This window comes from Gigantopelta aegis, unplaced genomic scaffold (genome assembly GCF_016097555.1).
Source record: "Gigantopelta aegis isolate Gae_Host unplaced genomic scaffold, Gae_host_genome ctg3441_pilon_pilon:::debris, whole genome shotgun sequence".
NCBI lineage: Eukaryota > Metazoa > Mollusca > Gastropoda > Neomphalida > Peltospiridae > Gigantopelta > Gigantopelta aegis.
The window spans coordinates 9,364-25,000 of record NW_024533346.1 but is presented as its reverse complement, the minus strand read 5'-3'; the positions used below and the strand labels follow the sequence as shown (position 1 = coordinate 25,000).

At 40.4% G+C, this 15,637-nt stretch overlaps 1 protein-coding gene across 1 annotated transcript in view; it reads right to left on the bottom strand.

The window, feature by feature from the left end:
- Positions 1-11,035, bottom strand: part of LOC121392170 — a 26,245-nt gene extending 15,210 nt beyond the window's left edge. The window contains exon 1 of the mRNA XM_041523516.1: positions 10,957-11,035. Within this exon, the coding sequence (XP_041379450.1) occupies positions 10,957-11,035 (79 nt within the window). The remainder of the gene's footprint in view (positions 1-10,956) is intronic.
- Positions 11,036-15,637: the final 4,602 nt, after the last annotated feature.

Sequence of the window (15,637 nt, the reverse complement as noted above, 5' to 3'; positions counted from 1 at the left end):
TTCATAACGGATCGATTATGTGACAACCCCCCCCCCCCCCCCCCCCCCCCCCCACAAAAATACAAAAACAAACCGAGAATCGCTTTAGAACGAGACCTTTATACGTCATTTATTGTCAAACACTGATTCTTTCTTGGTGTATGTTTTTTCTACTATTTTTATTTTATTTGAACAAAATGTATTATAAATATTATATTTTTATATTGTTTTGTGTATGTTATGTGGGCATTTATTTATTTATGTGTTTTGTTCAGCGCTTGGTGGGGAAAAATGCGGAGTGGGGGGGGGGGGGGGCAGTGCTGGTGGGTTCGCAAGTACCACATCCTAGCCCGCATTGTCCATCTTTGTTTGCTTTCTTCGTTTTAAATAAATAATTTCATGAAACTAAAAAGAAAATATTATTTTAGAAACAACAAACTTTTTATTATGTACAGGGCCCGCTAAGTGTATTTAAAAATACGAATGGTGCCCTCCCCTCTCTCACACACACATACCTTTTGGCACCTCCCTACGCCCGTGACTAGTGTATGAGGGAAACGGGTGTCACAGTTACTAAATTTAGACACACAACAGCTGCAGGTCAAACAACACGCTCAAATTCATTTTATATTATTACCGTCCATAATTTTTTTGTTTTGTTAAAGGTATATTAACCCAGAAAACAAATACGGTAGTACTAGGTATGACTGCCTTACACACATGTTAGCCTGTGGGATAAACATTGGTCAAGAATACTATGGATACGTGTGGTATATTAGTTAACATTACCAGAAAAAGGAAAGAAGAACAAAAAAATAGAAGGAAGAAAAATAAACTAATATAGAAAACTAATAATAATAACTATCTGGGCTGTCTGTCCAGGACAGTGGGCTAATTCTTAGTTGTTAGTTGTTAGTAAGAGAGAAGAGGGTGTAGTGGTCTTACACCTACCCATTGAGTCGTTAAAACTCGCTCTGGGTGGGATCCGGTACCGGGCTGCGAACCTTGTACCTACCATTCTTATATTCGATGACTTAATCATACACCACTGAGGCCGGTGATAAATAATAAATTTGTTTTAAAGTGTGTTTTGTTTAACGACACCACTAGAGCACACAGTCGGTAATAAATAAATAAAATAAATAAATAAATAATTCCTAGCCTTAACTGTCCGTTGATGTGTTTATCAACAGTATGCTTTACATTCGCCATTCTTCCATCGTTTTATTAGAAACGTAGTTTGAAAATGAATCCAAAATGCATGAATTTGTTGTCATTCAGTTTACGTATTGAAGATTAAAAAAAAAAAAACCCATATTAAAGAATGGTTTAGTAAATAAATTCAAACAAATGGCCGCGCCAAGTCGAAATGATCCAGTCGGGTAATATAAACACGATACATTCTATTACGAGTTTCAACATACAGTGTGTCTACACCGTTACGGATAATAGCGACGTAAATATATCTTTTACAATGATATTGGATATGGGCACGTCAACTACTTGTATTAGGAAGTAAGTGAGCTGAATAATCGACACTTAAACGACCAGTGTGATTCTGAGAATCTATTGTGCTTTCATCACGTGACTTTACCCCCCCCCCCCCACACACACACACACCACACCTCCAAAAAAAGGAACAGAGAGAGAGAGAGAGAGAGAGATAGAGAGAGAGAGAGAGAGAGAGAGTGAGAGAGAGAGAGAGAGAGAGAGAGAGAGAGAGAGAGAGAGAGAGAGAGAGAGAGAGAGGACAACCTAACAACAATACAAATCGAGCCCGTAGGATTCGGGGGTGGGGTGGGATGGGGGTGGAGCTGTGCCTCCCACTTAAGGACTAAAATGTACATTTTGTCCTATTCTATATACATAAAGATAAAAGTATAGCGTGTGCCTCCTGCAGTAGAGACTGCCCCCTCCCCCACCCACCCACTCCACATACCATTCTTGTAGGCATGAGAAAATAAACCTACCAACAAAACATGTATAGCAAATCTACGCCATATTATTCAAAATAGCAGCAGGGTTTTTTTTCAGTGAGGAGACATGATACAAATTCAAACTACGTCACGAGTTAACTTGTATGTCAGCATGCTTGTATTTTATAACACATTATTTTCTCCACCAGTAAATGATTTTATTTAGTTGTAATTTAGGGGAGACCGGGTCTAGTTGTTACAATTTTTACATTTAGTGCCATAGTACATAAAGTATAATAATTCCAGAAACCAAATTTTGAGGATAAGTAGGAAAATATCTCTATTTATTAAAACAATCATGAAAATCCTTCAACATATTAACATTAATTAGTGATTGATTCATTAATGAGGTGGTGTCAACTGTATCAAATTGCCCCATGTACGGGGTAAGTTTTTACCCTGCATCATAAATGGTGGGGCAAATTGTTACAACTATAAAACACAATATAATTAATGAAATCATCCTTTTATTTCACTTTTGGTAAAATAATATGAAATAAATGAGTCTCCTGAACGAGGTAAGCATAACTTATCTGTAAACTAACAGTGCAACCTCCCTGTAACAACTAGCACCGACACAGACTTTTGTAGTATATGCAAGTATACGGTAAAAAACAAAACGTGGCCACAGTCTTACTTTCTGTACAATCGAAGGCCAATACCAGAACTTCTTATATATCTACAAATGAATGCATTACATCCATAACTGCTTGACTTATAAAAGAAATAACATTATCGACAAAATGTCACTTTTAGGGTAAAAAAAAAAAGTGTTTTCATCCTACCTCGTCTGCCAAACCAGAATCATTCATAATGGCTACTGGACTGTTGTTGTACTAAAGATACGCTTTACATATTACAGAGTCATTCGCCCTCTATTACTGTAAGATGGAGTTAATGACCTTGTAACAACTAGACCCGGTCTCCCTACTACGGGTACCCAATTCAAGATATAATATTTACATTTCACTATAGTTAAAAGTTAATATATACATTTTGGCCATTATGTAATTTTGGTGATACTATCATATATTTCTGACGTAGCCATACCAGGAAGTTGGATACAAAACAAGTCTGTGAACTAAGGTATTTCATGTCACATTTAGATATCAAGGACGTCTCCTTGTGCCACGGTCAACAATTAGTTACTAGGCACATGCTATATTTTAAAGTATACTCGTTAGAAGTTGCATTAGTGAAGTAAACAGGTAAAACTAGAGGAGGGAAGCGGAGGAACACTCTTCCTTACTCAATAACAATACACACACACATAGACAGAGAGAGAGAGAGAGAGAGAGAGAGAGAGAGAGAGAGAGAGAGAGAGAGAGAGAGAGAGAGAGAGAGAGAGAGAGAGAGAGAGAGAGAGAGAGAAAAAAAAAATCTAAACTGTAAGCTAGGCGTGGGTAAAGAGTAAGGTAAATTAAAGTTATATATGTAGTAGTTAAATCTTAAAAGGAGTTCTGCGAATATTTATTTATTAACATATTCCTTCCATTACACACACACGTACGCACGCACGTACGCACGCACACACAGACATAAAGATAAAACAATGTATAGTTACATATTGATGTACACCGTCATACACATACATGGTCAGACTGATCCATCCATACACACATACATTCATATATACATATACAACACATTTCATTATTAAAAAAACCCATACACCTTTATAATTGGGTTGTATATCTAGCATGTATATGACAACTGAAATACAAACACACAGAAAAACTAAATATTACAATAAACGTCTGTCCAATTATTTCCTGGATACATATTACATAAATTATGATACATAGCCCACTTTGTTTGGAATTTATGGTGTAAACTTTTACTATGATGGATGCTTCGTTCAATTATGTATCTTGATTTTAGAACATATTTGAAATGTTTGGTATTTGGTAATGTATCCGTTACTTTTACATTTGTAAATAAAGAACTTTGAAAGTAATAAAAAAGATTTTAAAATATCATCTGTTATTGTTTTATTATTTTTACCAAGAAGAATTAATTCGGCATCAAGACCCATCTAATGTCGTGTGAAAACAACCTTCAGAAAACATTGGTAAAGATGCTAGGCGTTTGAAACCGGCCTCGGTGGCGTCGTGGTTAAGCCTTCGGACTACAGGCTGGTAGGTACAGGGTTTGCAGCCCGGTACCGGCTCCCAATCAGAGCGAGTTCTTAAGGGCTCAGTGGGTAGGTGTTAGGACACTACACCCTCTTCTCTCTCACTAACCAACTAACAACTAACCCACTGTTCTGGACAGACAGTCCAGATAGCCGAGGTGTGTGCCCAGGATAGCGCGCTTGTACCTGAATTGGATATAAGCACGAAGATAAGTTGAAATGAAAGTCAAATGAACCAACTACATTTTGCTTAACGACGCACTCAACACATTTTATTTACGGTTATGTGGCGTCGGACAAGGACCACACAGATATAGAGAGAGGAAACCCGTTGTCGCCACTTCTTGGGCTACTCTTTTCGATTAGCAGCAAGGGATCTTTTATATGCATCATCCCATAGACAGGGTAGTACATACCACGGTCTTTGATATGCCAGTCGTGGTGCATTGGCTGTAACAATAAATAGCCCAATGGGCCCACCGACGGGGATCGATCCCAGACCGACCGTGCATCGAGCGTGCGATTTACCACTGGGTTACGTCCCGCCCCTAGGACGACAAAAAGCACAACGGATATACAGACGCTGGTATTCTAAACAAGAACATGTATTTAATATGTCATTTTACGTGTTAAACAGACTCTGTTAGTTACTACACCTTTACAGTAGTAGCAAACTCTGGACAGTCACTTTAAACAAACGTTCTTTTTCCTTCTTTTAAGTGGCCAGCGAACTTACACTGGCGTAGGAAGCAGGGGGAGGGGTCAGCAAGGAAGGGGGCACGTGCCGCCTAGCATAGCAGCAGCGAACGTGTTTATATCTGTGTGTGTGTGTGTGTGCGTGCGTGCGTGCGTGTGTCGTCCCTCACCCCACCCACACCCCCACCTTTCAGCACCTCCCTACGTTCGTGACTAGTGTATGAGGAAAATGGGTGTCACAGTTACTAAATTTAGACACACTTAGCTGCAGGTCAAACAACACACTGACGTGTCGATCACATTCATTGTATATTATCATCGTCCATCATTTTTGTTTTTTTGTTAAAGGTCTATTAACCCAGAAAACAAACACGGTAGTATCAGGTATGACTGCCTTACACACATGTTAGCCTGCAGGATAAACATCGGTAAAAATACTATGGATACGTGTGGTATATTAGAACAGTAATAACAACGTTACCAGAAAAGGGAAAGAAGAAAACAAATAGAAGGAAGAAAAAATAAACAAACATAGACAAAAAAAAAATAAAAAAAATACTAGCATGAAATAAAGGAATCAATAAATGAATGAATGAATGAATGGATGAATAAATAAATAAATATAAAATAAATAAATAAATAAATAAATAAATTCATTCATTCATTCATTCATTCATTTATTCATTCATTCATTCATTTATTTCAATTTATGTTCATGCTTAAGTCCAATTAAGGTTCAAGCACGCTGTCCTGGACACACACCTTAGCTATCTGGGCTGTCTGTCCAGGACAGTGGGTTAGTTGGTTAGTGGTTTAAGCTCGCTGTCCTGGGCACACACCTCAGCTATCTGGGCTGTCTGTCCAGGACAGTTGGTTAGTTGGTTAGTGGTTCAAGCTCGTTGTCCTGGGCACACACCTCATCTATTTGGGCTGTCTGTCTAGGACAGTGAGTTAGTTGTTAGTGAGAGAAAAGAGGGTATGATGGTCTTACACCTACCCATTGAGTCGTTAAATCTCACTCTGGGTTGGAGCCGGTACCGAGCTGCAAACACTGTACCTACCAGCCTTATTTCCGATGACAGAGGGTTTGTTGTTAGTGGTTAGTGACAGAGACGAGGGTGTAGTGGTCTAATACCTACCCACTGAGTCGTTAAAACTCGCTTTGGGTGGGAGCTGGTACCGGGTTGCGAACCCTGTATCTACCAGCCATATGTCCTATGGCTTAACCACAACACCACTGAGGCCGGTAATAATTAAAATGTTTGTTTTAAAGTTTGTTTTGTTTAACGACACCACTAGAGCACATAGACGGTAATAAATAAATAAATAAATAAATAATCCCTAGCCCTAACTGGGTTTATCAACAGTATGCTTTACATTCGCCATTCTTCCATCGTTTTATTAGAAACGTTTTGAAAATGAATCCAAAATGCATGATTTTTTTGTTGTTGTTATTCAGTTTACGTATTGAAAATTAAAAAAACCCATATATTAAAGAATGGTGGAGTAAATAAATTCAAACAAATGGCCGCGCCAAGCCGAAATGATCCAGTCGGGTAATATAAACACGATACATTCTATTACGAGTTTCTCCTTTCAACATACAGTGTGTCCTACACCGTTTGTACGGATAATAGCGACGTTTATATACTCTGCCAAAAAAGAAACGCATAGGTGATAGGGAAAGAAGAAAAGTGTTTGATTTTACAAAATATCGTATGTTTTTTTGTACAATGTTGCTGAATGACCATGTTTATTAATTTTACCTGGAATAGGACAGCATGCCGAAATGCACCCTAAAACAAAGTTAACGCACGTTTGTGTGATTGTTGTGCGACACTTGCAGGAAATCGGCGTAAAATGGTCAGATTTTGGCGAATGCACGTGAAACTAGGGAAAAAGATTGGGATAGTGATGGGTATTTAAAGAACGTTAATGCTCGCAATGATGCCTCATTTCCATTTCGACGTAGACGAGTTACAAGATGCCAAGACTAGAGACTGCCGAATCGAAACATTGCAATAGGCCGCCTCCAGTTTGGTGAATCGCAGTTAGCATTCGCACGCCACATGGACGTCCATCAGAGCACCATTTCACGTCTCTGGGACAGGTACCAGCAGCAAAATATCGGTACATCCGGGTTCTGCACTTGCGTCACCGAACTGCCACAGCAAAGAACACTGCTGGACGCATGCTTGGTTTGAGAAGGGTGTCTGAACAAACCATTCAGAACCGAACTTCGAGAAGCTGGTTTACGGGCGACGTCAACATCGACATTTACGTGTTCGCTGGTGCAACGACTGTACAGGGGTGGAACTTGGGAAACTGGTGGCGAGTATGGGTTCAGCGACAAGTCACGTTTTCTTCTACAGCGACGGAGGACGACAACGTGTTTTACAGACACCGCAATGAACCTTTTGCCAACAGTTGCGTCGCCCAAGTTGACAGATTCGGTGGAGGGAGTGTGTCATGATGTGGGGGGACCATCTCATACACTGGCAGAAGTGAACTTGTGTTCGTACAAGGCAACCTGACAGCTGTACGCTACCGGGATGAAATTCTTCGCCATCACATGCTTCCCATTTTAGATCAACAGAGAGAACTCTTTCAGCAGGACAATGCCAGGCCGTATACGGCACGTGTGACAATGGATTTTCTACATAATGAAAACATTAATGTGCTGCCATGGCCATCAAGGTCGCCAGATCTCAACCCCACTGAACATCTATGGGACGAACTGGACAGACGTGTACGCCAGCGTGACCCGGAGCCTCAGACGCTTCCGCAACTGTCACATGCACTGCAGGAAGAATGGGCTAGGATTCTACGTGCCCGGATTGACTCATTCAGTCTATGTGAAGGAGATATCGCGCAATGATTTCTGCTGGTGGTGGCCACACAAGGTACTGATTTCAACGCCCTCGTGCGACGCTGTTTTGTGACGAAAACGCCTCCACTGCCTTCAGTCCATAGCAAGAACATTGTCACATATTCATGTTAAATTTGACTGTGATACGATCATAAATAAACGAAATTATGCCACTTGTATTAAAGAGATAAATTTCATGAATATTTCGCCTATGCGTGGTCTTGTTTCTGACAGAGTATATATCTTTTACAATGATATCGGAGTCGAGTAGTGCTTGAACCTTAATTGGATATGGGCACGTCAACTACTTATATTAGCAAAGTGAGCGAGTAATCAACACTTTAACGATCAGTGTGATTCTGAGAATCTATTGTGCTTTCATCACGTGACTTTACCCCCCCCCCCCCCCACAACACACCAAGGGGAAAAAAGGACAAAGAGAGGGAGAGAGACCAAAAAAGAGGACACCTAAACAGCAATACAAAATTTGGCGCGGTAGGATTCGTGGGAATGGGTTGGGGGTGGAGTTGTGCCCCCCCACACACTTAAGGATGAACATGTACATTTTTTCCTATTCCCTATAAATAAAGATAACAGTATAGCGTGTGCCTCCTCTAGTAGAGACAGTGCCCCCCCCCCCCACACACACACACCACACCACACATACACACACCCCAGATATCATTCCTATGTATGAGAAAATAAACCTACCAACAAAACATGTATAGCAAATCTACGCCATGTTATTCAGAATAGCACCAGCCCTAAGTTCAGCCAGCGAACATTTCGCTAATGTTCGCGAACTATTCGATTGGTTCTTGACGTGACCATTTGGTTTAACACGAAACGCTTAAACCAGTCTAGCTGGCGTTTTTCTGCTCGGCCTGGCTGAACTCGCCCCAGCCCTAAGTTCAGCCAACGTAGCCATTTGGTTTACCGTGAAGCGTTTCTTTTGTTTTTTTTGTGCTCAATCTGGCTGAACTCAACCCAGGTTTTTCAGGGCGAAGAGGTGATACAAATTCAAACTACGTCACGAGTTAACCTATAGGTCACCGGGTATGCATTTACCAGTAACACATTTTTTTCTTCACCAGTAAAAGATGTTATTTAGGTATCATTTACTACGGGCAAACAATGCAAGATATAATTTTTACATTTCACTATAGTTAAAAACACTGGCGTAGGAAGCGGGGGGGGGGGGGGTATGTGCCCCCACTTTTCAGATATTTTGTTTTATATTTGCTTAATACTAGTGTAAAAGTGTGTAAATATGAAAGTGTGCCCCCCCCAACACACACACACACACACTTTTTGGCACCGTCCTACGCCTTTTGGCCATTATTTAATGTTGGTGATACTATCATGTTAATATTTCTGACGTAGCCATACCAGGAAGTTGGATACGAAACAAGTCTGTTAACTAAGGACGTCTCTTTGTGCGACGGTCAACAATTAGTTACTAGGCACATGCTGTATTTTAAAGTATACTCGTTAGAAGTTGCATTAGTGAAGTAAACAGGTAGAACCAGAGGCGGGAGGCGGAGGAACACTCTTCCCAGTAGCCCAGTGGTAAAGCGTTCGCTTGATGTGCGGTCAGTTTGAGATCGATCCCCGTCGGTGAGCCCATTAGTCTATTTCTTGTTCCAGCCAGTGCACCACGACTTATAAAATATCCCTTGCTACTAATGGGTAAATGTAGCAGATTTCCTCTCTAAGACTATATGTCAAAATTACCAAATGTTTGACATCCAGTAGCCGATGATTAATATATCAATGTACTCTAGTGGTGTCGGTAAACAAAACAAACAAACAGTCGTAGAGTTACTAAACTCAATGCTAGGGACACACTACCAACTTCAATATAAAGTTGGCCAACTACGACTGTCCTGGGACGGGATTTATGTCAATCGGTTAAGAGCTGTCTTGAGGTGCTTGCGTCGCAGGATCGAACCACCTCGATGGATCCATTCACCTGGGATTTTTTCTCATTCCAACCAGTGCACCACAACTGGACAAATGCTGTGGTATGTGTTTTCCTGTCTATGGGAAAGTGCATATAAAAGATCCCTTGCTGCATTAGGAAAAATGTAGCGTGCTTTCTCTGATGACTACGAGTCAGAATTACCAAATGTTTGACATCCAATAGCCGATGATTAATTAATCGATGTGCTCCAGTAGTGTCGCTAAACAGAACAAACTTTATTTATTATCTACGACTGTCCAGTTGCTAATCTGAGCGCTCTTATAACTTGATTCTCGTCGTATAACCCATTAGTCGAGTTGGCCAACTTTGTCATAACCGTTGACAGTCTGAGCCTTGCATAGCTGTACTGGTTGGAACAGGAAATAACCCAAAGGGTCCAACGAGAGAGATCGGTCCTACTTCTCATCGCTCGTCAAGCTAGCTGTTACAACTTACCGTTCATCACTCTTAATGTAGACAACTAGAATATATACTTTTTAAAAACATTATCAATAAAAGTTAAAGTTTGTTTTGTTTAACGACATCACTAGAGCACATTGGTTTGATAATAATCGGCTATTGGAAGGAAGGAAGGAAGGAAGGAAATGGTTTATTTAACGACGCACTCAATACATTTAATTACGGTTATATGGCATCGGACATATGGTTAAAAAAGAGTAAAGTTTGTTTTATTTAACGACGCCACTAGAGCACATTGATTTTTTTATCTTATCATCGGCTATTGGACGTCAAATATATGGTCATTTTGACACAGTTTTCTTTTAGATGAAACCCCCTGTCGCCACATAGGCTACTCTTTTACGACAGGCAGCAAGGGATCTTTTATTTGCGCTTCCCACAGGCAGGATAGCACAAACCATGGCCTTTGTTGAACCAGTTATGGATCACTGGTCGGTGCAAGTGGTTTACACCTACCCATTGAGCCTTGCGGGGCACTCTCTCAGGGTTTGGAGTCGGTATCTGGATTTTAAAAAAAACATGCCTCGATTGGGATCCGAACCCAGTACCTACCAGCCTGTAGACCGATGGCCTTAGAGCGACGCCACCGGGGCCGGCCACATATGGTTAAGGACCACACAGATATTGAGGGAGGAAACCCGATGTCGCAGCAAGGGGTCTTTTACATGCACCATCCTACCGACATGATAGCACATACGACGGCCTTTGATATATCGGTCGTTGTGCACTGGATGGAACGACAAAGTAGCCCGATGGGCCCACCGACGGTGATCGATCCAACACCGACCGCGCATCAGGCGAGCGTTTTACCACTGGGCTACGTCTCGCCACACCAGTAAGAATAATGTAAATGTATTACCAGTTACAGCCGGCAGCAGAAGTAAAATCCAGCCAAGAACTAAGAGCAGCACACGACAAGTCGACTTAGCGGCAGCCATGACACCCAGTGAATGCGACAAGGAAGTATCGTCGTGAAGATGCCCAGGTAATATGTAACTGGATAGCTATAGTAAACTCAACATCGTGTACGCAGCTGCAGGTTGGATGTGTAAAGAAAGCTGTGCTTAAGAAAAGAAATATTTTAGTGTGTCTTATTATTCAGTCTAGACCTCTTTATCATTAATGTACATGAGTGAACATTAAACAACACACACACACAAACACACATACACCACACATACACCACACACACACATACACCACACACACACACACACACACGATGCACACACATACTCTCACACATACACATAAACCACACACACGCACACACACACGCACGCACACACGCCACACACCACACACACACACCACACACACACACACCACACACACACCACACACACACATATACACATACACACACACATACACACACATATATATACACACACACACAGACACAGACACACATACACACACATACGCACACACATACACATACACACCCAGACACACCCAGACACACACACACATACATACATACTCACACACAACCACACACACAAACACACATACACACATACACACATGACACAAACACGACACACACACACACACACACCACACACACACATAAGAACGATGTGTTTATGTGGGCACAATAACTAAAGAAAGATATGTTTTATTTAACGACGCACTCAACACATTTTATTTATGGTTATATGGGGTCAGACATATGGTTAAAAACCATACATATATTGAGAGAGGAAACCCGCTGTCGCCACTGCATGGGCTACTCTTCCGATTAGCAGCAACGGATCTTTTATTTGCGCTTCCCACAGGCAGGATAGCACAAACCATGACCTTTGTTGAGCCAGTTATGGATCACTGGTCGGTACAAGTGGTTTACACCTACCCATTGAGCCTTGCGGAGCACTCACTCAGGGTTTAGAGTCGGTATCTGGATTAAAAATCCCATGCCTCGACTGGGATCCGAACCCAGTACCTACCAGCCTGTAGACCGATAGCCTACCACGACGCCACCCAGGCCGGTACACAATAACTAATAAGTATGGAGTAGGATGGGAGGGCACAAGTCAAATTTTATTCTATATTTACACAGAGTAGGACAAACAATGAGTTAGTTTTCTTCCGTAAGTGGAGGGAGCAGTGGTCCACCGCTTCCCGGTTCCTACGACCCCATAAGCGTACGAGACAGGTGGTGGACAGGAGGGTTAGGGTTAGGGTTAGGGTTAGGAGGAAAACATCAAATTCGGACAAAAATTATACAGGTATTCGGGCACAATGTGCTAACCTGATACTTATTTACTATGTATTTCCATCATTTTACCCTCAGAATGAGTTGTAATCCATATAAAAATGCATAGCGATTCGTTTGCAAACCTATATAGCTGTTTGGTAGTGATGCGAACATGAATAAATGTTGCTATCCAGATTCGGGCATTTTGTGTTAATTCGGGCGAAAGCCAACCTCCCCCCCCCCCCCCCCCCTACAAAAATGGGAGCCCGTACGCCTATTGATAACGAACCTGCTGATAATAACAGTAATAAAAATGTCAAAGGTAACACACCATTAATTACTTTTGCGTATCATGTCAAAACATTTTCTATTTTTGAATAATTTCTGTAAAAATTGGTCCAACTGGTCCAACAAGAGAGATCGATCCTACGTGTCATCGCTCGTTAAGCGAGCTGTTACAAAATGACCGTTCATCGCTCTAAATGTAGATAACTAGGATATATACTTGTTTAATATTATCAACAAAAAGTTGAAGTTTGTTTTATTTAACGACATCACTAGAGCACATTGGTTTAATAACCATCGGCTAATTTTAATTACGGTTATATGGCGTCGGACATATGGTGAAGGACCACACAGATATTGAGAGAGGAAACCCGCTGTCGCAACTTCATGGGCCACTCTTTTCGATTAGCAGCAAGGGGTATTTTAAAATGCACCATCCCACCGACATGATAGTACATATTACGGCCTTTGTATACCAGTCGTTGTGCACTGGGTGGGACGACAAAATAGCCAAATGGGCCCACCGACGGTGATCGATCCAACACCGACCGCGCATCAGGCGAGTGCTTTACCACTGGGCTACGCCCCGCCCCACCATTAAGGGGACATTCCTGAGTTTGTATGTAAGATGTTTCCGACTAATGAAATATTCCTACGATTCAACTTACATATTAAATATATATATTTTTTTATTTTTTTTTTTTTTTTTTTTTTTTTTTTTTAGAATGTCAGTGTCTGTATATTCAATGTATTTCTGGTCGTCTTAATATTTGGATTTTGTCTTGAAATAATTTATGTGTATATATGTGTATATACATACACACACACACACACACACACACACATATACACACACACACACACACATTATATATATATATATATATATATATATATATATATATATATGTGTGTGTGTGTGTGTGTTTTGTTTAGAATATCAGTGTCTCTATATTCAATGTATTTCTGGTCGTCTTAATATTTGGATTTTGTCTTGAAATAATTTCGTACGTACGAAAAAAATATACTTTAGGAAATAAAATAAAATTTAACCTAGTACAAATATTAAAACGATCAGAAACACGTTCAATATACAGCCACTAATGTTTTATGCAGAAAAATATATTTGATATGTAATTACAATCGTTAAAAAGTCTCTGTTAGTCGATAACATCTTTAAAATTGCAGCAAACTCAGGAATGTCCCTTTAACAATAATGTAAATGTTTTGCCAGTCACAGCCGACAGCAGAAGTAAAATCCCGCCAAGAGGTATTAGCAGCAGACGACACATTGACCTGACGTCAGCCATGACACCCAGTGAATGCGACAAGGAAGTATCGTTGTGAAAATACCCGGGTAATATGTAATTGGATAACTACAGTAGAATCAACCTCGTGTGCGAAGTTGCACGTTGGTTTTGTAAATAAACCTGCGCTTGAAAAAAAGGAAATATTTTATCGTATCTTTTTATTCAGTCGAAACCTCTTTACAGTTGAAGTACATCAGTGAAGGGTGTATACTACCAAATCAAATTCCATAGACGACAATAGTAACATATATGTGGCTAAAACTCCTACCTGCAGCGTATCAATCGACATAAACACCATATGTATAAATACTACCACCCCTCACCCTTAAAGTGAATAAGAAAAAAATGATAGTCAACCTGCTCATTTGAGACATATCGGGTAGCGTCTATAGCTACCCTAGTTCCGCACAAAATTTTAGCTATTTTTTAATGGTACCCCATACATGTTTTAAGCACAAGCCTACTTGACACAGTGGTACTAGATAAAATAAAATTGCATAATTTGTTTGTTTTTTGCCCAGATGAAACAATTTTTTTGTTACAACCAAAACACTCACATTTATCACCAATCACAGGACTTGTGGTGTTAACGACTCTATCAAAAGTTGGGTGCACCTTGAACTTTGACCCAACCGGAAGTTATTTGGTTTAGTACTACCTGAACACTGAACAGTACACAGAGATACATAAAGAATCTAGAGTGTGTATGTGGGGGTGAGGGAGCACATTCCAATGAGGGGACCACAGTTTCATGTAGAGGAAGGGGACGGTACAAGTCAAATTGTATTCCATATTTACACAGAGTAGGACAAATAAGGAGTTCTTTTCGTCCATAAGTGGAAGGGGCACTGGCCCACCGCTTCCCGGTTCCTACGGACCCATAAGTGTACGAGACAGTTCTCTCCCCCTGCCCCCCTAATGCTTGAGCAAAACATCAAATACGGGCAGAAATTATACAGATATTCGGGCAAAATGTGCTAATCTGATCCTTTTCACCATTGATTTCCATCATTAGTTGTAATCCATGTAAAAATGCGTTGCATTTCGTTTGCATCCCTATATAGCTGTTTGGTATTAATGCGAACATGAATAAATGTTATCCAGATTCGGGCATTTTGTTTTAATTCGGGCAAAAGCCAGCCTGCCCCCTCCCCTCCCCCCTACAAAAATGGGAGCCCGTACGCCTATAGGTAACGAACCTACTAACAATAACAATAATAAAAATGTAAAACGTAAACTTTGCTCATCAAACCTTACAAAAATCATCATTTGAATAAAGGTTTAGCCATTACATTTTTCACAAAATTACCTTGTCTGAAAATTACCTAGGAAAACCTAGTGTATAAATATCAAGCCTCATTACAACTAAACCGTTTACACTGCTGGTGAAAAACCAATTGTCATTAAAAAAAAAAAACTCCTTGGCTATCATTAAGCTTAAGAATTTACTTCCTATTCCAAATAATTAGCCTTCAAACATGGATATGTGCAAAACCAACAGACGAACTCTTTGCGCTGCTAACTTAGTTCTCAAAACATAATTATCACAAATGTAAACTACCTTACTTCATATTGCAAATAAGACTTTTGTGCGCAAGAATATACACACTTATAGAGTACATCATTACATCCTTTCCTATTGCTCATTCTAATACAGTTAGCATTAACCATTGGTTTGTTTTTGTAATAAATCAGACGAGTTATGTACGCTGTCATGGGCAACCATGATTTAACAAGATTTC